Source organism: Lissotriton helveticus, chromosome 10 (assembly GCF_964261635.1).
Source record: "Lissotriton helveticus chromosome 10, aLisHel1.1, whole genome shotgun sequence".
NCBI classification, from domain to species: domain Eukaryota; kingdom Metazoa; phylum Chordata; class Amphibia; order Caudata; family Salamandridae; genus Lissotriton; species Lissotriton helveticus.
Genome location: NC_136071.1, coordinates 656,646,355 through 656,667,829, shown reverse-complemented (window position 1 = coordinate 656,667,829; position 21,475 = coordinate 656,646,355). Strand labels below are relative to the sequence as shown.

The 21,475-nt window shown below is 44.3% G+C and overlaps 1 protein-coding gene across 2 annotated transcripts in view; it reads left to right on the top strand.

Moving 5' to 3' along the window:
- The window catches only part of LOC144784432 (multidrug resistance-associated protein 1-like), a 1,651,426-nt gene that overhangs the window by 466,550 nt on the left and 1,163,401 nt on the right, over positions 1-21,475 (top strand). For both annotated transcript variants that reach the window (XM_078663183.1, XM_078663184.1), the window contains exon 9: positions 19,218-19,395. In XM_078663183.1, coding sequence (XP_078519309.1) covers positions 19,218-19,395 — 178 coding nt within the window. The remainder of the gene's footprint in view (positions 1-19,217; positions 19,396-21,475) is intronic.

The following is a 21,475-nucleotide window of genomic DNA, read 5'->3' as shown; positions in this document are numbered from 1 at the left end:
AACAAATGCCTATCTCCAGATCACAATGAAGATAGTTGCCTAGCCTGCGCCCAGTTCCGGTCGAAGAAGACTATCCGGAATCGACGGGCGGCGAGGCAAGAAATGCAGAGGTCGGCACCAGAGCCCGATAATATCTTCAACGATGAGGAAGACTTGGGTAGCACCGAAGACTCTGATCAAGACGAAGAACAATACTCTGAGCATGACTCCGAATATTACCTCGAAGAGGAGGAACTAATCGTCAATCTCGAGGAATACGATCAAGATATTGTAGCGATCGAAGACTACTCCGATGACGACAATGGGCGAACCGTGAGTACACCGCCCCATACAGACACTACACCGATATCAGAGACTCGGATCTAGGCATCGCCAGCAGGCCTTAGCCAAGATCAACATACTGGTTCTATAGCCCCGCCATACCGCCCGGCTAAGAACATACAAAAAGAGCCTTCTGAGACATGACATACAACACCGGTTCCATCGAAACCGAAACGAGTCGACAATACTGTCTTCGGACCGAACGTAGTCGAACCGAAGGTGATTAAGCCCAAGGGCGTCGACCCGAAGGCCACAGTTCCAATACACCCTTCGAAGCCATAGGCCGTCGAGTCGACATCGAAGACGAAACCCGTCGAGTCGACCTCCACGTCAAAAGCCGTTGAGTCAACCTCGAGGCCAAAACACGTCGAATCGACACCCAAAGAAAAGCACGTCGACTCGACCCCCAAAACAAAGCACGTCGAATCGAGCAAATCAGCCTCAACTATCGACAAAGGGAAAAAAACGGTCGACGAAAGCAAAAGGCCTACGCCCAAATCAAACGTTGAACCGAAAGTGAAACCTAAGGTGGACCAAAGCAAATCGGTCGAGCCGAAGCCCATCGATCCAAGAAGGGGCATCGAGCCGAAACCGCAGGCTCCTAAAACACTTCTACCGCCTAAAGACACTGCCGAACCGACCAAACCGCTCGGTCCGAAAAAGGTGGTGAAGCCTGCAAAAGACGTCCAACCGACAAAAGCTGTCGAAAAACCTCAAAAACCAATTCAACCACCAAAAGCAGTCAAACCCATTAAAGGCATCGACCCGAAAAAAGTCAAACCAAAGGCGATGGCACCAAGGCCAAAAACTGTGGAAGAAGAGATTATCCATCCAGACCCCTCCACAGAAGACCAGTCAAAACTATATATTGACCCAAAAACTGGTAAAGTGACTGTTTACACAAAAAAGAAAAGACCTCTGCCTACTGAAGACTTTTCTAGAATTCCACTCAAGAAAAAGAGACTGTGCTACCTCTCCAATACTTTTTGAGCCTATCAGTCCAGCTATGCCTACCACTCCACATCCCACAAACTCACCTGCACGCTCTGAGTACAACCCAGATGAAGATCAGGATGCAGATGTGGGGTTTGGTTATCCACAAAACCCATATGGAGACCCCAACTCACAACCATGGGGTGGGGGAGGTGAACCAGACAATGAAGGGACTCTGCCCATTACAGACCCTGCAGTATACCCAACCAAGCCATCACCCACCGAAGATACAGTAGCCTTTAACTCTCTACTAGATAGAGCAGCAAGCTACCATAATGTAGATATGCATTCTGATGCTATTGAAGAGGACTTTCTCTTTGATACATTAACAACATCGGAAAGACATGTGAAAACACTCCCCATGTTGAAGGGCGTCTTAAAGCACGCAAGTGACATTTTTAAGGACACTGCTAGGGCACGGGTCATGAACCCTAAAATTGAAAAGAAATATAGGGCTGCACCTATAGATCCCACATACATCAGGGGGCAACTACCCCTAGACTCCCTAGTGGTATCCAACGCACGAAAGCGTGCAAATTCACAAATTACTGGAGAGGCTGCTCCTCCAGACAAGGAGTCAAATATCTTGAAGGCATCAGGCAAGAGAGTAGCAGCTCAGGTAGCAAACTCATGGAGAATAGCCAATACACAGGCCTTGCTGGCCTGATATGACAGGGCGCACTATGACAGTTTAGAGGAAATTCTCCAACACTTACCTGAGCCATACAAAAATCAGGCAGATGAACTTATACAAGAGGGAAAGCTCATCAGAAATGCCTCAATTAAATGTGCCCTAGATGCGGCAGACACAGCTGCCAGATCCATCAACACAAGCGTGCTGCTGAGGCGACACGCATGGCTTCGCATATCAGGCTTTAAGAATGAAGTACAATCTACTATTCTTAATCAGCCCATAAACCCAGACTTTTTGTTTGGTCCAGCAGTTGACTCAATTCTGGACAAAATGAAAAAGGAAGCTGAAACAGCGAAGTCCATGGGAGCTCTACAGTCCCAACAACACCGGGGCTCCTTTCTTCGTTCCAATTATAGAGGAGGAGCGCGAAGTAATACATCACAGCAATCCTCCTCCTACAAAAGTAACACGCAATCCACATACAACAAGAACACAAACAGGGGTGGATACAGAGGTAATAATACCAAGGGAAGAGGTCATGGAGGCAATGCAAATAGATCCTCCACTAACACCAAACAGTGACTTCTTGGCACTACCCCCAGACCATATAACACCGGTCGGGGGAAGACTACAACAATTTCTGCCAGTCTGGTTAAATATCACTACAGACAAGTGGCTCAGGCAAATTATCCAACATGGCTATTGCCTAGAACTCACCTCAACACCACCCAACATACCACCCGTGCACCGTCCAATGTCACAGGAACATATAACGCTACTACAGCAAGAGGTCATCAGTATGCTGCAAAAGGGGGCCATAGAACCAGTCCCACTCCCACTACAACATCAAGGAACAGGAGTATACTCCCTATACTTCCTTATTCCAAAGAATGACGGGTCTCTCAGACCAATATTGGACCTCAGGCCCCTCAACCTGTACATTTTGTCGCAGCATTTTCATATGCTCACTCTCCAGCAAGTCTTGCCATTGCTTCGCCAGGGAGACTTCCTAGCAACTCTAGACCTCAAGGACGCATACTTTCATATACCAATTCACCCTGCTCACAGAAAGTATCTAAGGTTCACCATTCAAGGACAGCACTACCAGTTCAAAGTCCTACCATTTGGCGTCACAACAGCTCCACGAGTGTTCACCAAATGCCTAGCTACAGTGGCGGCACATCTCAGGAGGCAACACATCCATGTGTACCCATATCTGGACGATTGGCTAATACACGCGCCATCAGCCCAGCAATGTGCCAACCACATGTCAAAGACCATCCATCTCCTGCACAGTTTAGGTTTCTCGCTAAACTACCCAAAATCACATCTGCAACCCTCCAACGTCCAACAGTACCTGGGAGCAACGATAGATACACTGGCAGCAAAAGCATATCCCAATGCAGCACGGATCAACGGAATGCAAACATTGATCCAAAAGTTCAGACCCCAACACTCATTACCAGCTCGAGTGTTTATGCAACTAATAGACATGATGGCCTCGTGCATATTCATAGTCCCTCATGCCAGGCTACATATGCGTCCGCTCCAAGAGTGCCTAGCAAGGCAGTGGAACCAGGCTCAGGGGCGATTACAAGACCTAGTGTTTGTAAACAGTCGGGCATACGACTCTCTGCATTGGTGGAATCCACAAAACCTTTGCAAGGGATGACTGTTCCAAGAGCCTGTCCCACAAATGTTGTTAACCTCGGACGCATCCCTACTAGGATGAGGAGCCCATGTCCTACATTACACAGTACAGGGACTCTGGACTGTACAACAAAAGAAAATGCACATCAACCTTCTGGAGTTGATGGCGATCTTTCTAGCCCTAAAAGCGTTCAAGACACACTTATGCAACAAAGCTGTGTTGATCCGGATGGACAACATGACAGCTATGTATTACATTCAAAAACAGGGAGGAACACACTCGCCACAGCTGTCGCACCTAGCTCAAGCAATGTGGAAATGGGCCATTCAGAGGAACATGTTTCTCATGGCAGAGCACCTCCCAGGCAAAGACAATCAAGTAGCCGACCTGCTCAGCAGGCATAGCCAACAGATGCACGAATGGGAAATTCACCCCAAGGTGCTCCAACCATTCTTCCGGAAGTGGGGACACCCGGAGATAGATCTGTTTGCCACAAGTGAAAACGCTAAATGCCAGTACTTTGCCGCCAGGTTCCCACATCCGCAGTCGCAGGGCAATGCCATATGGATGAACTGGTCAGGCAAATTTGCGTACGCTTTTCCCCCAGCTCCATTAATACCGCTGGTAGCACGCAAACTGCGCCAACATGGGCGAGGCAACCATGGTACACAACGTTCCTAGAACTGTCAGTGGTGCCTCATCAAAGACTGCGACTCACACCCAATCTTCTAACTCCGAGCCATGAAGAAATCCAACACCCAGACCCGCAACAGCTAAACCTGGCGATCTGGCTCCTGAAATCCTAGAGTTTGGATACCTAACCTTGCCCCCAGACTTCATGAATATTATCAAAGAGGAAAGAAAACTGTGGCGGGACCAAGGGAAATGAGTACTCAGGATGTACAGGCAAAGCCGGTTTTATTGATTTAAACAATCGCTTGCGCTGCTGCGGGAGATTTCGGTAGTAGGGCAGTGGAGGTTCGGTGCTTCGACGAACTGGTGAGCTCTTCTCTTTTCGGAAATCACTTCCTGGTCTTCCTCCCTCCCGTGGGCTTCTGGATACTGAAGTCCCGTCCGTCTTGACAGTCGGTCTCAGGGGGCCGGGTGCATGGAAAGAAAAGAGAATACCGACTCAGGCTGAGGCTCTGGGGAGCTGAGACTGCTCAGGGAGTGGGTGTGAGGGGAAACACTCGTGCAACAAAGTAAACAACGAAGTGGCGGTGTGAAGCAGGGGAAGGGGTACAGTGAGAGGATGACGGAAACTGGTGCACTACGGATGTTTTAAACCTCTTCTACCCGCCCAGCCCACGATACGGTCCCGTACCTGGGTTAGCCACACTTCCCTTTAAGTGTGGCTGGGCGAAGCGCCTTGTCGTTGGCCTCCTGGCTCTGCTACAGCTGGGCTCGTATCCTCCTCCGTTCTCTCTTCCTCTTCGCTCTCGACACCGGTTCTGCTTCCTTGGTTCACTTCTTCTCCGACCTCCTTCGACTCCACGACGCCTCCGGGTGATGAACACACCTCCACCTCCGGCAGCTCGGCTTTTAGTTCCGGGGTCCCAGCTGACCAGGGGGCGTGGTTTGACAAGTCCTCTGTCCAGTTAAAGAAACAGCAACCCTCCTCGTCGGGCGAGCTGGATGTGTCCCAAGGCGCTGCCCCATTCCAGACCACTGGCTGCTGCATGGACGAAAAGAGGGGAGCATGGATGGAGGGGAAGAGGTGAGTCGCCCCCGGGAGAGTGGCCCCGCCCCCTGGTCACAAAAACCCACTACCAGAGCATGTTATGCAGCTAAGTGGAATCGTTTAGTCATTTACTGTGGCAACAACGGTATTAACCCACTTGATGCTTCTACTCAAAACATCATTTGCTATCTCTTGCACCTACAACGTTGCAATTTAGCCTAATCATCCATCAGGATACATTTAGCTTCGTTAGCAGCTTATCTTCAAAACAGGCAACACCTTTAACTATTTAGGGTGCCAGCTATTAAAGCGTTTATGGAAGGACTTAAACGCGTAATTCCTCCAAGACACCCACCTTCACCAGTCTGGAATCTGAACATTGTTTTAACCAGACTTATGGGACCACCTTTTGAACCACTACACATGTGAACTACAATTTCTTACTTGGAAGGGAGCTTTCCTTATTGCCATTACTTCGCTTCGAAGAGTTAGCGAGCTGCAAGCCCTAACGATTCAAGAGCTATTCATTCAAGTACATGCAAATAGAGTAGTTCTCAGAACAAACCCTAAATTCATGCCAAAGGTGGTATCCCATTTCCATATAAATCAAACCATAGAACTGCCAGTGTTCTTTCAAAACCCACAAACAGTAGCTGAAAGGGCCTTGCATACTCTAGATGTCAAGAGAGCTCTGCTATATTATATAAATAGAACTAAGGCATTTCGAAAGACAAAACAGTTGTTTGTTGCTTTCTCACCACAACACAAAGGCAACCCTATTTCAAAACCAGGTATTGCCAGATGGATCGTTAAGTGCATCCAGATATGTTATTTAAAGGCAAAACGTACCTTAACAGTTCCCCCTAGGGCGCATTCCACACGCAAGCTAGGGGTATCCATGGCTTTCCTTGGAAATATTCCTTTACACGAAATTTGTAGAGCAGCCACATGGTCAACCACACATACATTTACCAAACACTATTGTGTAGATGTACATTCCAAACAGCAAGCTGCTGTAGGACAGGCTGTTCTCAAAACTCTTTTCCAGACTGCTGCAGCTGACACAGGTAGCCACCGCTAGGGGAGATACTGCTATACATTCTATGCACAGATATGAATTCAGCAGCCCACATGCCTCGAACGGAATATGTTACTTACCAGTATGCATCTGTTCTTGGCATGTAGGGCTGCTGATATTCATATCGCCCACCCGCCTCCCCGGTGCCTGTTGCAGCTGTAGCATTCACTCTTTGCATGGACATCTTACTGTACTATACTCCATCTCTGCCACAATGGCGAAAAACAATCTGAGGATGGAGAGGATGCCCATGCGCACTGTAGTCCAAGGGAGGAGTCACCTATCTCGTGATACTTCGAAGACACTTCCAGGACAACAAAGTGCAATCATCCGGACCCAACACTAGGCGGCGATCTATGCACAGATATGAATATCAGCAGCCGTACATGCCAAGAACAGATGCATACTGGTAAGTAGCATATTCCTTTTCCATTCTCCATCGGGCCGATTTAACCTCTAAACAACTTAATCACTACTTCTCAAATGCGCACCTGTGTTGCCCCTACTGCCGCTCAGCCACTGCTGACCTGCGCCACATGCTGTGGTCTTGCTCAGCCCTTTCTCCATACTGGTCTTTGATACACGAGGCACAGCAGGAAATTGTAGCACTACCGGACATCTATTCTTGGGAGGCCTGGGCTCTGGGCAGCTTTACATTTTGGAAAAGCCACAAGGTGAGGACACGCTTCGCCAGTTTGGCGCTTCTACTGACTAAAAGAATCTGGACCATGCACTGGAGGGCATCCACAGTGGTGGCTGCATGACACAAGACATTAAGTGGGGGATGGCTGAAGGAGATAGCCTTCTCTATGAAGAGGCCCACCATCTGCTCAAACACCCCTTATCCACAGGCTGGGACACACTCCTTAAACAGTTCAGGCAACTTACCCAAGTCGCTAGCTCAATGCCATGACCGCATTGGGGACTTGAACACACTGTTTCTATCCCAGTACCCATGACCGGACCAGAGCTTGGCCACCTCATCAGCCCCTCTGGACCTCATACTCTCTTGGGTTTGGAGGTGTACTCCCCTTCCCATCCCCCAATACACACTAGCTATGGTTACTCACACTTTGCGCTGTGGCCCGAGAGCACCTCACACATGTCCATGCTGGCCCAGGAGGCAAGACAGCGGTTTGTGCCTTGCCAGGGAACTCGATCGGCTTTGTTCCCTCCCCTGCTTGCCCCGTCCTCTACCTTTACAAGGGTCAATCCTCTACCTTTACAAGGGTCAATCCTCTACCTTTACAAGGGTCCATCCTCTACCTTTACAAGGGTCCATCCTCAACTTTTCCCCTGGTTAGTTATCAATTCAAGTGACATTCTCATAGATAGAAGGGCACTCCTGGTTATACATGATGGAAATGAGCCGATGCTCCTCTGGAACAGTTCAATCGCACCTGGCTATGGATGACTGCGACCATGTGCATGAGACCATGTCCTGCAAATCACTTCATGGAGACCAAACAAACGTCTTTTTGATGAACCCCTACGTGGGTGCCTAATACACCGCAACCTTATGTCCTGTATTTGTAAAACCAATAAATTGTTTAAAAAAATAACTTTTCTTAGTATCTTAGTAATTCACATGACCGCATGGGCCACTGTTTCTGGTGACTACCTCCTGTTTCATGTGCATTGATATTCACAAAGTAGTTAAAGACCCATAAAGCCTTTGGTATTAGGCGTGCACATACAAAGGAGATATTTGCAGACCTCCCTAACATGCTCCAATAAGCACAAGCCACTTGTAGATGGATCAAGGCGGAAGATGACTGGAATGAGGCCAGCCTTTGTGGTCTGAGTGACACGGCAATAGTAGTAAAGCGGTTATGACCTGGCATATTCCAACCCATCTAGATAATTGGACATATGTGGGCTCTGACCTGCTGCTCTAGTTTACGAAAGTAAATGGTCCAATGTTCAAAAGAATCAAAACCCCACACAAAATGAACATTCTCCAATAAACTCAGAGACATGAAAGACACGCCTTATTTAAAGATAAAGTTGGAAAGTAACAGCCTTCAAGATTAGAAGTTGGAGAGTGCGTGACCTAGGTCTTAGGAGAATTCTCCATCTTGTTTAGAAGATGAGACCGATATCGCTTATAAATAACACTTCAAATACAACTGTAACTTGAAAAAAGGATATGTAATGTTACCAAAAGTGCAATGCCACATAATTGAGAAGAATTAGTTTATAAATTGGAGGGTTTTGAATAGAGCTTAATTGATGGCAAACATACACAATTGATAGTGAAATACCAGTTTATTTATGGACTAAGAAGGTGTTGAAAGAAATCTAAATCAACAGCAGTCATTCACAGCTGATGCTGAAAAGAGAATGTCCATCATTGCTTGTGTTGCCCTTATTCTCCCCTTTCAAACAAGGGTTTAATGTATTTTTGACCCTCTAAAAATTAGTGAATATGCAGGTTGGGTGTGTTCAAGTCCGGTACACCTTTTATACAAAGGGTACAGTCCGATTAATGTCCTATCGTGTCCACATACCTTTGTGCACGGGCAAATGGAGGCCACTAGATTTTAAGTTCAATTGAAATTGATAGACTTTAGCCCTTAAATGAAATGGTCTTCAAATAAAACTAGGAGGAACTCTATATTAGTATGTAGATTGGCTGTAATCACTTGAACTTCATATAATGTTGCAGATCAGAATGAAAACTCTGCTGTGTGACATCTGCTTTCAAACGTTTCTGCATGCACCCTAGCAGTGTTCAGCCCAATACTTCCTGCTTGATGAGGTTTAGCTTCATCGGAGACAAGGCGAGCTGGCTTGAAGAGCTCCCTCTGGTCCTTTCAAGTCCAATAATAACAAATTATGTGAAGAGCCTGATGGAACCCAGGGCAACTGATAAAGGAACCTAAGAATTTGAGATTATACTTTATATGTAATACCATACATGCTGAATGGAAAGTGAATGTATTTAATGATCGCCCCCACTACGCAACCAAATAGTTATTTATAAATTCCCCATTAGTGTTTTTAAGAACAAAGGGTAACGGGAGGATAGGCATTCAGCTAAGGCTAATTGCAGTCGGTTTATCCCCATATACTAAACTGGGTTCAGGCTGAAATGTGATATGACAGACCATATTCTTGTGTTATCAAGCCATTTGATCAGGAAGGCACAATTGAATGCTTGCTTTCTGATGAGGACATTTTCTCCCACAGTCTTACCTTATGGATTTATTGTCCTTCTAGGCTTCACACTGGTTTGGAATCCCCCCCCCGCCCCCCAATAGTTTCTCTCCAGTGCTGCCAGATTGCACGAAGTGGTCTCGGAAGCAACTCCACTGCTGATTGGGAAAAACACTAAATATTATGCACCAGAAAACACTCTGTCAGTTACTGTTTTCTTTCAGCTCATCAAAGTGGTCTGGTTCTCTCACTTGATGTTTCACCAATTAAGTTGCTCAGCATTTTGACAGCAACTATGTGATTTGTCTCCTCTAACAATATTAGGATCCTAAACATGTCGCAGACGCTCCTATATGTTCAGTCATGTATATGCTTGTAAGTTGAAGACCAGGCCTGCGATTCCTGTGCCACTATGCACTAGAAAGTCTGTTGATTAGGTCTGCAAAGAGGTACCAGAGCATTCTCCATTACTCTGAGGTAAAGCCCTCTTCAAGAAATTGTCTCAAAAATATTTTCATATAAAAATCCCAAACAGCACCACAAGAAGTCCAAGTGTTCCTCAAAGAAAAGGTTATGCTCGGTGACTTCAGAGTTTAGTTACTATAGGAAAGTGCCCCTTTTTGCATGGTTTCCCCCACCTTTTGCCAGACATCTGATGCAACCTGACTTGATGTGCATGTGTTTTTCCCAAGACTGTACCTTTGTACCCACAATTGGCACATCTTTGGCAACAGGTAAGCCCCTTGTAAAAGGTACCATGTGTACCAAGGGCACTGTGAGCAGGGAAGGCCCCTAAGGGCTGCAGCACTTATTGTGCCACCCTTAGAGGCCTTGTACCTTAAACACTTACACACTGCCTTTGCAGGCTGTGTGTTTTGGTGCAGAGAAAAGTGAAGTCAACATGGCACAAATCCCTGTGTGCCAAGCCTGCAACCCACTGCCTGAGGCCTTTGTAAGCCAGCCCTCTATCGGGGTGCGCTAGCCCTCAGGTGATGGTACAGTGGCCTGAGCCCTGTATCTCTACAGTGTCAAAGCCCATTCTTCAACATTGTAAGTGTAGTAAAGCCATAAAGAGTATATGGTCTGGTCATTATGAACTCCACAGCTCCAATATGGCTTTTCTTTAAACTGGGAAGTTTGGTAGCAAACTTCTCAGCACATTAAACACTTCCTGATGCGAGTGTGGAATTTAATGTAAATAGCACTCACAGGGCATCTTAGAGATGCCCCATGAAAAATGCCCAACCCTGGTGTGGTTTCTGAATGGCTGCCCACCATTTGCCACCACCAGACAGGTTTCTGGACACCTGGGTAGAAAGCCTCTGCTCTCTGGGCCCCGAAACAAAGCCCATGCTGGGCAGAGGTGTCATGCCTCCTCCCCCAGGATGTACTGGGTCCATGAAGGGGAAGCTTCAAAGGTTTCCCACCTCTGGAAGCTGTCCCTGCCTTTTTCTGCTCTCAAACTTTCTCCCACCAGTTCTGCCCATTGCTTAATGCTGGAGAATCTGCAAAAAAACCAAGCTAGGAAGGGACGTACGCCCATCTTTGCTAACCCCACCCCTCAGGTGGGGGAGACTTGGTGAATCACGCATCTCAGTCCCCTCCATCTTGGAGGTGAGAACTCCAACAATTAGGGAGAGACTCATGCCCCCTCCCACTGGAGGGTGGCATAATAGGGGTTGTACCCACTCCAAGGAAGGGACCCATTGGTCCCGACCTGCATACCTCTTTACCACCTAATCCTTTCCTCTTCAGATTCGAGGAAGAAAGATGGACCAAATAGCTGTGCTGACCCAGGAAGAAGAGGGCACCAACGGCTTTGGGCCCAGCCCTACCACCCTGTCCCTACTCCGACCTGCCTACAGCGAAGAAACTGGCATGTCCAGCAGCCCCCGAGAGCCCAGTGGACCTGCCCTGCAGTCACCTTACAAACTCTGTGTCCCGTGAGCACCAAATTTGCTTAAGCCAAAGACTCTGGAACCCGATTATCCTGCATCACTCAGCAACCTACATTGAAAAAGATAACCTGCACTTTGCAGGTCTGTAGGCTGACCCCATCCCTTAAGGAGAAGCCTGCTCCTGTGACACATTGGCTCTATTACCTCCAGACTCTGAGCTAAAGAATCAAAGCCTGCCCAGGTGATCTCCACTATTCAGGTCTAACACCCCTCAGCACAACCGCCATCCTCTTGAGCCGAATACAATGCTGCTGTCTGCCTTCAAAGTCTGAAGTAATTGTCCATGTGGCAGGAGAGAAAGCTGATGGCGATTAGAAAGCTGGTAAATTCCACCCCCAATATAACACTCTTACTAGCCTGTATCTGCACCACCAAAATGCGATTAACCTGAATTTTTCACAAAATGGGCTTATCTCTTACTATTCTTTATTTACCACTGCAGTACGAAAAGCAGCTGAAGCCTTGAAACTGACCGTTCCCTGTGCATAGGCAGAGGCTAACATTTTGACTGTTTTGCGAATTTCCTTTTCAGTGGTGGAGCATCTTAGTCCAGTTAATGAGGGTCTTTTAAATCTTTGATGGCAGCAAGGGAAGCAATCCTATTCAAGCTCGGTGGACGACAGGCAGCTAACCAAGCACCATACAGTTGCTCTAGGTAGCTCATAATTAGTCTTATCACCCTTACCCTGAAAGTATGGTAGTTTAAGTGCCTTTCTCTGAGACAAATGAATTCCTTTCCTACAACACCTCTAGTTAGTCAATGAAGCTTGTCTGCACAGACCAAATAGTCTTAATTTCACCCTCCTTATTGTAAAAGCAGCATGCCTCTCAGGCCAGTATATATTCATGCCCTGTGACAGTTGACCAAACTAAGTTATTCGCTTAGCAGACCACATAGACTACATTTACATATCTGGTCAGTGATGGTTTGGATACGGCTGGGCAGATCCTGAAGTGAGGGCCGACTTGTGCAAACAATGTCCATGGCCCCTGCCTTCATGCTATGCTGACCGACCTGCGTGTGTTCCACTGACTTTCAAGAAATGTCCATGCCACACTTGTGAACATGCCCTTCGGTTATGAGTGACTCCTCTGGGAGAAAGCAGACTCCTACCTGAAGCACTTTAGACCTAGCTCACTGGTGCATAAAGGTATCCACAGAATGACAACTCATCAATTGTATAGAACGTTTCAAGGCTACCCCAGGGCAGTCCAGTTCCAGCAGAGGCAACCATCTGAACCGGTCAAGACACATCACCTATACTGGTCCTTTTGGGGCACGAGCAAATGTAAAGGACCCCAGCAGCAGATATCCAGTCCCTACCATCCCTACACTACTATGCTGTTTTAAAACCTCTGACTCACCTGCTCCCTCAAAACATTGTCTTACAGTTGGGATGGGGATCTCATTTATTTCCAACCAAACTTAGAGATGACCTTGGGAGATTGATGGTCATCCGGCTTAGCCAAATGACTACGACCTACCCTTCCTTACCTTCCTCTCACAGAATGTGATTTTTGGCATACATCCAGAACTTGAAGAAGGAAGCCTTTGCACTGCAAAGTAATGGAGCCATTGAGGTGGTACGGATTGAAGAAAGGGACCCACGGTTCTACTCCTTTAATACTTTGTCCCCAGGAAGGACCAGTACTGGGTCTTCATTTTTTAAACTTGTACCTTCTAAAACAAAAGTTAAAGATGCTTTCTCTGAGCCAGGGTCAGCTGGCTCTGAGCACGGGCAATTGGTTGGCATGCCTGGATCTCCAGGACGCCTCTTTCCATGCCGTAATCCTTCACATCCACAGACTTTACCTTAGGTTCACAGTAGCATACTAGCACAGTCACTTCAGGGATATTTACATAATGGTGGTTGTGGTGGCTTTACCGTGACTGAGGAGTGCATATACTTTGGCCACTGGTTACAGAAAGGACAATTTTTGTCAAAGATTTTCAGCAAATAACGAAACTCCTCTGTGACTTCAGTTTTACCATAAACGTTCATAAGTCTCAATCTCTTCTTCAATGAGGTTATTCTTCTTGGGGGTGGTACTGGATACAACATAATTGAAGGCCTTTCCTCCTCCTCCTCCTCAGATCTTAGATATTTGGGAGATGATTCTGAGGTTTTTAACTTTGTTCTAGTTTTCCCAGTCTAACGTTGTTTGACCATTTAACCTGGGTCATCTGGTGGTCCCAAGCTCTAGAGGGTGGATAAGCTTGCTTCAGTAGTGCCGGAGGACACAGTGCTCCAGCATCAGAGCACTCACGCTTCTTGTGTATGTCTTCCAATCTGTTCATATAGATCTGCACTCCTGGATAACTCCTTCCAATCTTTTGTTGGGCTTGGTCCTTCAGTAAGCCACAATGTTCACAGATGCGTTTTTGCTGGGATCACATTTCCCTGGGCAACATATTGGCACAAGGCCTATGGTCATGATTGAGTTGCGCATCCGCATAAATGTGCTGAATATACAGGTGGTCGCTTTGCCATTAAGGTATTACTCCCATCCTTTGCATGGCATAGTATTCATATTGTGTTGGGTAATACCACCACTGACAATTATATTACCAGAAAGGGTGATGTATGGTTGTGGACCCTATATTGTAGGGTGATTCCGTCTGTAGCATTGGTTGCAAAGACTTTGTCTGGTGGTGTCCTATCTCGCCATCTTTAGTGTGAGGGCAGATGCTCTGTCTCATGTAACTGGGAACCACGAGTGGGTGCTACAACCCAAAATGATGGAGATGATCTTCTCTAGCTTAGGCTTTCCAGAAGAAAATCTTTTCACCACAGAGCGTCCTCAGTTTTGTGCCTTTCAGTTCCTGCAGGGATGCCTTCAAATTCAGCTGGTCTTGCGGTCTGCTATACATGTTTCTACCATTTTTGCTTTTGTCTTGTGAAATGGGCAGGTGGATTTAGTACTCTGCATCTTGATTACTAGAGATTGAGCTAAGAGGATAAGCACGCTGATATGTTCACCCTCAGCATTTAGGCCCCTCTACCTCTCATCCACTGGGTAGCTCTTTTCTTGCAGCCAGCAGGATGGTCCGGTCCTTCACCTCAGTACCATAGCATACTTGCCGATGTCCTTTTGGTGGCTGGCAAGCCCACTACAAAATTAATTTTTACTGTTTGTTGGAAAACATTAGTTCAGCAGCGTGAGTCACAAGATCCAACCCTTTATATTTCAAATTGTTTAATGTCTTGTGATTTGTGCTGCCCTTTGGACTGCATGCTGTTGCTACTGCAAGGGTGAAGATCTATTTGCCTTCCTTGTCTGTTTTCATGCCTTTCAAGATTAGTCTTACTTGTTTAGAATGCTATTAGTCGTGTGGTTTCTGACAGGTTTGCTTTATTTGCTTTCCTTGCTTTTCTGACTCCATTTATTGTTCCTCATTGAGATTTGAATTTTGTGTTGGCTGTATTAATAGCATCATGATTCAAGATGATGCAGTTGACCGGTTAGACTTCTCACTCTGAAGACCGTATTGGTGACAATAACTTCAGTTTGTAGGGTTGGAGAACTTCATGCCCTCTCGTTTCACTCTTTTTTCACAGTATTTTTCCCCCTGATACATTTAAGACAAAAAAAGTGAATTGGTAGTTGAGCTGCCATAAATGAAATAAAATTGTAAAAATGTGTTGAAAAATAATTTCAAAGACGCAAAAAGTTTGTGATGTTGGTATAAGAGAAGTTAAATTATTGTTGGGCATCCACATTTAAGGGGAATGGAAATGAATATGGGTGATGACTTATTTTTTTAAAACCGGATATTCTAGGACATGTTAGATCAGCTAAATTAACTGTTGGTACCCTCCACCAGGGAATGAAAGTATGCCTTGAAAATGTCCTCTGAAAAGGTGAAACGCATGTTGACTGTCTCATTATTACTTGATTGCTAAATTGGATAATACAGTTAATTTGATGCTGTTTTATGTACTTGAGAACTGTTGAAGATTTTAAGGATATGCTAAATATTTTAATGTCACTACAGTGATGAGTATTTTTCCTGAGCTGTTTTACTCCATTTCCTTGATTAATCAGCACCACTTAAATTTGCCAGGAAAGTATTACTTGTTTAGTCTTTGAGATGAGGAATGTCAAATTTCAAAGGTGTGATGAAGGACATTTATAGTGCTATTGAGGGCACAGGCGAGGATTATGCATTTAAAAACCTCAATTTTTGCTCTTCAAACCAACCAATAAACAGTGCATATAACAATGAAAGGACTACAAATCCCATGAGTCGTTGAAAACAACAAATACATTGACATCCTGTCAATCCATATAAAATAGTCCCCTAGAAAAGCACTTAATCTTTCTTTGTGTCGTGGTTGACCCATAAGGTTTTCTTCTGCTACTGATAGAGATTAAGAATGTGGGACCCATCCTTCAAACTTCTTGTCAATTACATCAAGCAATCCAATAATATCAACTTTAATTAATTGCAAAATTGTCCATATAATCAATATACACATATACTTATTCTGTTCGGTGTTGAAGCTCTCTCTATCTCTGGGAGGGAGGACATTGTCCTGCGATCTGAGTGGGTTAATCCTCGTCTGTGTTCTTACCAGAATTAAAACTTTCCTTCTCAACCGCAAGGAAAGTTTGTATTCTAGGTGTGGACCCAAAGCTCAGATTATGCAAATTTAAAGTGGATTACCAGTGGTGCCACGTCAACCCTAGCCTAACATAACACATCTTAAACATAATCTGAGGACCAGTCAGCCTCATTCAAAATATTTTGCAAGTGCCCACCTTCCACCCCAAAGAAAATGATGTTGATGCCATGGCCCCTCTTGTAATCCAAGATGCTTATGACCCAACATATCCACCTTACTATTGTGAGAGATGAGACTGGTTTATAAGTTTTTTGGGGATGGCAGTCAGCTGTTGTCTAGTGCCTGGATGGATTACTTTTTTTGTCATTTCCTCATAGGCCCTTGCGCTTCTCACCACACGCAGTTTTAGATTATCTGGAAAAGTAGGGCAGTGGACTGTTAGGTTTTGTTCTTTAAAAGTTAATTTTTCAAGACCCCGCAAAAGTAACCCCTTCAGGTACAAACATCCTAGCTGATATGTCAAGTGCATTCACACCTGAGAGACTCTTGAATGAGTTAAGGCATAACAACATCGCCAGTTTACCTTAAATTTACTTCCCGTTTAGGAATTGGTCATGTTGCCAAGACTGTCGGAGGTGTAGTACCAAACTCACATCCCAGAGGGAGGTATATATTTCGGTCGTGAGGGGAACAGACAGGCAGACTTTGAGTAATCTACACACATGTTCATCCACAGGTACTCAACCACAAAGCAAGTGACCCATGGAAATAGCTGATCGACAAGCATTGGTGGTTTAAAATGCCAGGCCTTTACTAGCCGTTTTCAACTGGAAATTCTAGATGTGCACTACATCTTCCCCCACAGTGCCTAGATTCCTGCACAGATACCAACGTGACCATCTGCTCCACCCTGCACTGTAGTGTTTAACTATGTCCTTCTTGTAAGGGTCGAAGCTGGCTTCTAAAGTTGTGGGATCTTCCTTAGACTCCGGTAATCCTCTGGCAATATCCACCATGTCATCTACTGGAGTTACCCTTCCAGAATCTAAGGATCTGACCTGCCTTGAGCGTCCTTTAGAATGTTTGGAAGTTGGGTACCAAATATTGCAAAATCCGAGGAAAGTTCCGCTAATTTGATAACACTTCCAACCTCCAAATCTTTGTCACTAGTTTCCAACTCTATTCCCCCCCACACACACACACACAACGTGAATCCCACTTCATTATCCTCTCGAAACACTCAGACTCCAGCTTCCATCCACTGAAGTCTATCAAGAGCCTTGAGTTCCGTTTCACTACTAGAATTATTTCTTCCTGTGAGGTATTCTGCCATGACCAAAATGTCTTTCTTATGCAGAAGTTCCAGAACTCTTCAACTAGTTCTGCAAAGGCTCTTAACCTTGTCCCGCCTTACTTCTAAATATGTGTTGTCCATTTTTAACAGATATGAAGCCTTGTCCTCATTGATTCATTTCACCATGAAGTATCTCTCTAATAGTTCCTAACAGTTGATGTGCATAGTTTGTTCCTGCTTTGAACATGTGGCAATATGCCCAAAGTAGTCCACTCCCAAACCAGAATGATTTGCATAGGATTCTCTGATGCAGATCCAAAAATAAGCCCCCTCTGCCATCACAAGTTGACCTTTATAATTGTCTCCCAGGCTCTCCCAACAATAATGGCACAGTCTTGGTAATGTGTCATAGGCTTTTAAACTTGCACAGAGGATTCTATACTCCTCTACCGCAATAAATACTCCATTTTAATACAGGAAGCCCACATGCCACTAGTACATTCTGTAGTTTGATGAAGAATCACACTCTGGGTGGTATCTGGCCTTGCCTTGCTTACTTTGAATGAATCCTTGGTCCTTTCATATAGGGAAGAATAAAGGACATTAAGGGTTCCTCCTATAATGTGGACAAATGGTGTAGGTAAAAATGAATGGTGGTCTTGACAGGCAGTATTGTCTGTTATTTTGATAAAATAGACTGTGATGTGGGAAGATGTAGAAGAGTCCCACCCAGTTTTGCATCTCGATCCCAGCAGTTGGGATCATATAATTTAGGATAGCTTTGAAATACTCCATGCAGGCTTCTATAAATGTCTTCAAAATCCAGGATTTTGTTATGAAACCTTCAAGATCTTTATTTGGAACCCTTTTCTGCAATTGAGATTAATAAGGGCCCAATTAAAAAAATGACCTAACTAATTATGGATGGACAATAACGTGGAGCATTTAGAAAACAGATCTTCAGGAAAACCTGGGGACGAAACCTTTGAGAATCTTGGAAATAAAGTATCATGGGGTCATGTGCATACTAATACTGCTAATCTTAGAGTTCAGCATTTCAACAAGATACTAGGTCTATTATGTGGCTCAATTATACCAATAGACTTGTATGGCAAACTCATTATTTCTGCTCTTGCTGTGAGGTGGCTGACGTTAGCCATGTGTTTACTTACCATGAAATACAGGTTTTTGGGGATTTCATTTTTAAAGAAAATGCTATTCTCACGTGATTTTAAGACACAAAAACGTATATTGTGCAATGTGGTAGAAATATTTAGAGAATTTGAAGGGATATTTAATTCCACACTTAGTTGCTAGGCTATGCATCAGCAAAAGCTGGTTGGATGCAGACTCTCCTAGCTCTCATTGTTTGTGCTCTACCTTCATGAATTACTGTGGACTAGAGATGTCTCAAAGCTTTTTTTAATTGGCTTGCTCACCTCATAGCAGAAACCTCATATAGTGCCCTAAAAGATCAGAAATTGAAATGAAGCATGATAACTGCTATGTAAATGTTGATATGTTAAGTTCTGTACCTGATAGAAACACTGAAAATTCATCACATTACACATCACACTTTTTTTTAATCATCCTCACTTGTTGTCTCCTAAAATGTCTGTGGTGGTCATTTTTCGAGTCATCTTAAGGAATGCAACTCTTAAAAACATGTTGAAAGGAAGATCTGTTTTTAGCATAATTAAACTGTAAAATGAAATGAGTATTGGATGAAATAGGCTTGTTATTGAATCCACATCTTTTATTTTTTTAGTTATCAATTATATATTTTTTAGTCAATGTAAATATTTCGTTCAGTCTTTGGCGGAACATGTTTTTGTGCTATCTAATATTGATCAGTAATGTCATGTTTCATTTGTTCATAGGTTGCTTATAAGGTTTGTGAATGATAAAAATGCTCCAGACTGGCATGGATATTTTTACACCGTGCTGCTGTTTTTGAGTGCATGCGTGCAAACCCTGATCCTTCATCAATATTTCCATATTTGCTTTGTTACTGGAATGAGAATTAAAACTGCGGTTATTGGTGCAATCTATCGAAAGGTATACCTTTTTAATATTAATTTTCATTCTGGTTAATAATTTGCCTTTTTCCTCCCTATTGTTCCTTTCCTGATATTGTTAATCCTTTTTCTGTGCCACTGGAAAGCTTTGTTAAAAAATGCAATGAATTTTGTGATTCGTCTTAGAAACACAAGCATGATACACTTTATCCTCAATGAGATAAAATATGAAATTGCTTCTTTATTAAAGCCTGGTCTATTGATGTGATATTTTTGAGTTATGTGATAGATGATTGGGTACAGTTTAGTTTGCTTGTTTATTTAGATTTAATGTGCATGCTTAAATTCTATTGCTCACAATTTAGAGCCTCCCAGTTACTCTGAATAATTGTTCCCTTATTCCACATATCGGGGGGGGGAACAATTTTTAACCTGACTCATATTCCTGTCTTCGGACATGTATCTGATCTGAATTTCCACTTTACAATTCATGCTTTTTTATCTATCTAAATTTGATTTTTTCCCTTTTTATTTTTTTGATAACTAACATTTTTGCAGCATTTATGAACCATTGACCAGCCGCCATCATGGACCCCCCTCTGATCTCCTCCCTCACCCACACAACCAAGCCAGAATGTTCCCACCATGCCACTCAAATCCTCTAAAGCGTCCAGGGCAACCCCATGGTTCATAAATTGTCTCTTCCAGCATAGTTCACAAGTCCATATGCTCATTGCCAGACTGGGGGTCGGGATGATTCCAGCGGCGTGCAATCTCCATTTTCCAAAAGCATAGCCAGTCCAATGAGTGTCTGTTTGCCATTTAACTATACACCCCCTCCAGTAAACCCAACAAAGCCATCCCTGGACTCTGGTCCAGGGTAATTCCAAGGACATCTGACAATTCCTGCTCTAGCTCTTGCAAATAAGTGGTGATGCGTGGGCAAGACCACACTATATGATAGAAATCTGCATCTAGCTTCCCACATCGAAAACCGCTGGAGTCAGGGAGCTTCTCAGCCCTGCACAGCAGACAGCAGGAGCAGCTTGTAGGTGTCGGTAGTTGAGGTGTATCCGTCATTACTGTCACTGAAAACGCATGTTTATGGATCCTTGCACGAGGTTTTAAATAAGTTGCATCTCTACCTTCTTCAGTATCGAGCTGTGCATGAACAAACAATGCAGAAGTTGGCGAAAGCTGACCAGTGCACATGGAGCCTCTTGTCCACAGAGCTTGCTAAGGCTTGCATTGCCATTCTTGCCTACTAAATAGTTGACATTTTGTAGGAAACACGACGTGCACATGCATGAGCATTCATTAAGTATATACATACGTGCACATATACAAGGTGACATTATCTAGCTCTAATGGGTGAATGGAAAATATCTGAACATACTAACAGGTGTAGGGATAGTTTGATAATGGCACAGATTGATAAGCAAGTAGCTTGAGCAATTTAGATAGACGTGTAATGGTGGTGCTGAAACTTAATTGTATTATGATTTATGAAGCAGTGTGGCAGCACAAGGTGAATTTCAGATCTTTTGTAAATGTGAAAAACTGGTCACAAATTATTATGCTTGCAGTGTTTGCGATCAAATGACAAATAATTCACATTTGAAGACTAAACAGCACTGCAAATGAGGAGGCCGCTTAAAGCCTGTGCACAAGTAAACAGAACACTTAACACAAGCAGAGGTAGGCCAACCAAAAAGAGTGTTCCCAAAGTATCCTAAATAACCTGAAGAGTAAGAGCAGATGTAACAGGCAGTCCTCATGGGAGGATTCAAAAGACCGAATCCAGGGAGTAGTAGGCATATTAACCAATCAAAAGCTGACATTTACAAAGGGCAGAAAGAGGAACATATGAAAAAGATGGGAGGTGCTTGAAGTCCATATTATAGGGGACCAAGGGGAGCCATTGATTTATTTCTTCTTTTTTTCTTTATGTAGTTTGAAAATAATTCTTAATTGTTTTCAAATTAAGTATGAAATATAATCAAGAGATCAATGAAGAGGTCCAGTCAGACTGCAGGTGACAAAACACGTGCTATAAAGATAAAACAGTCAAGAATAGCCAATGGGAAAATAATGAAAAAAGTAGGGTCCAATCAGGCAAA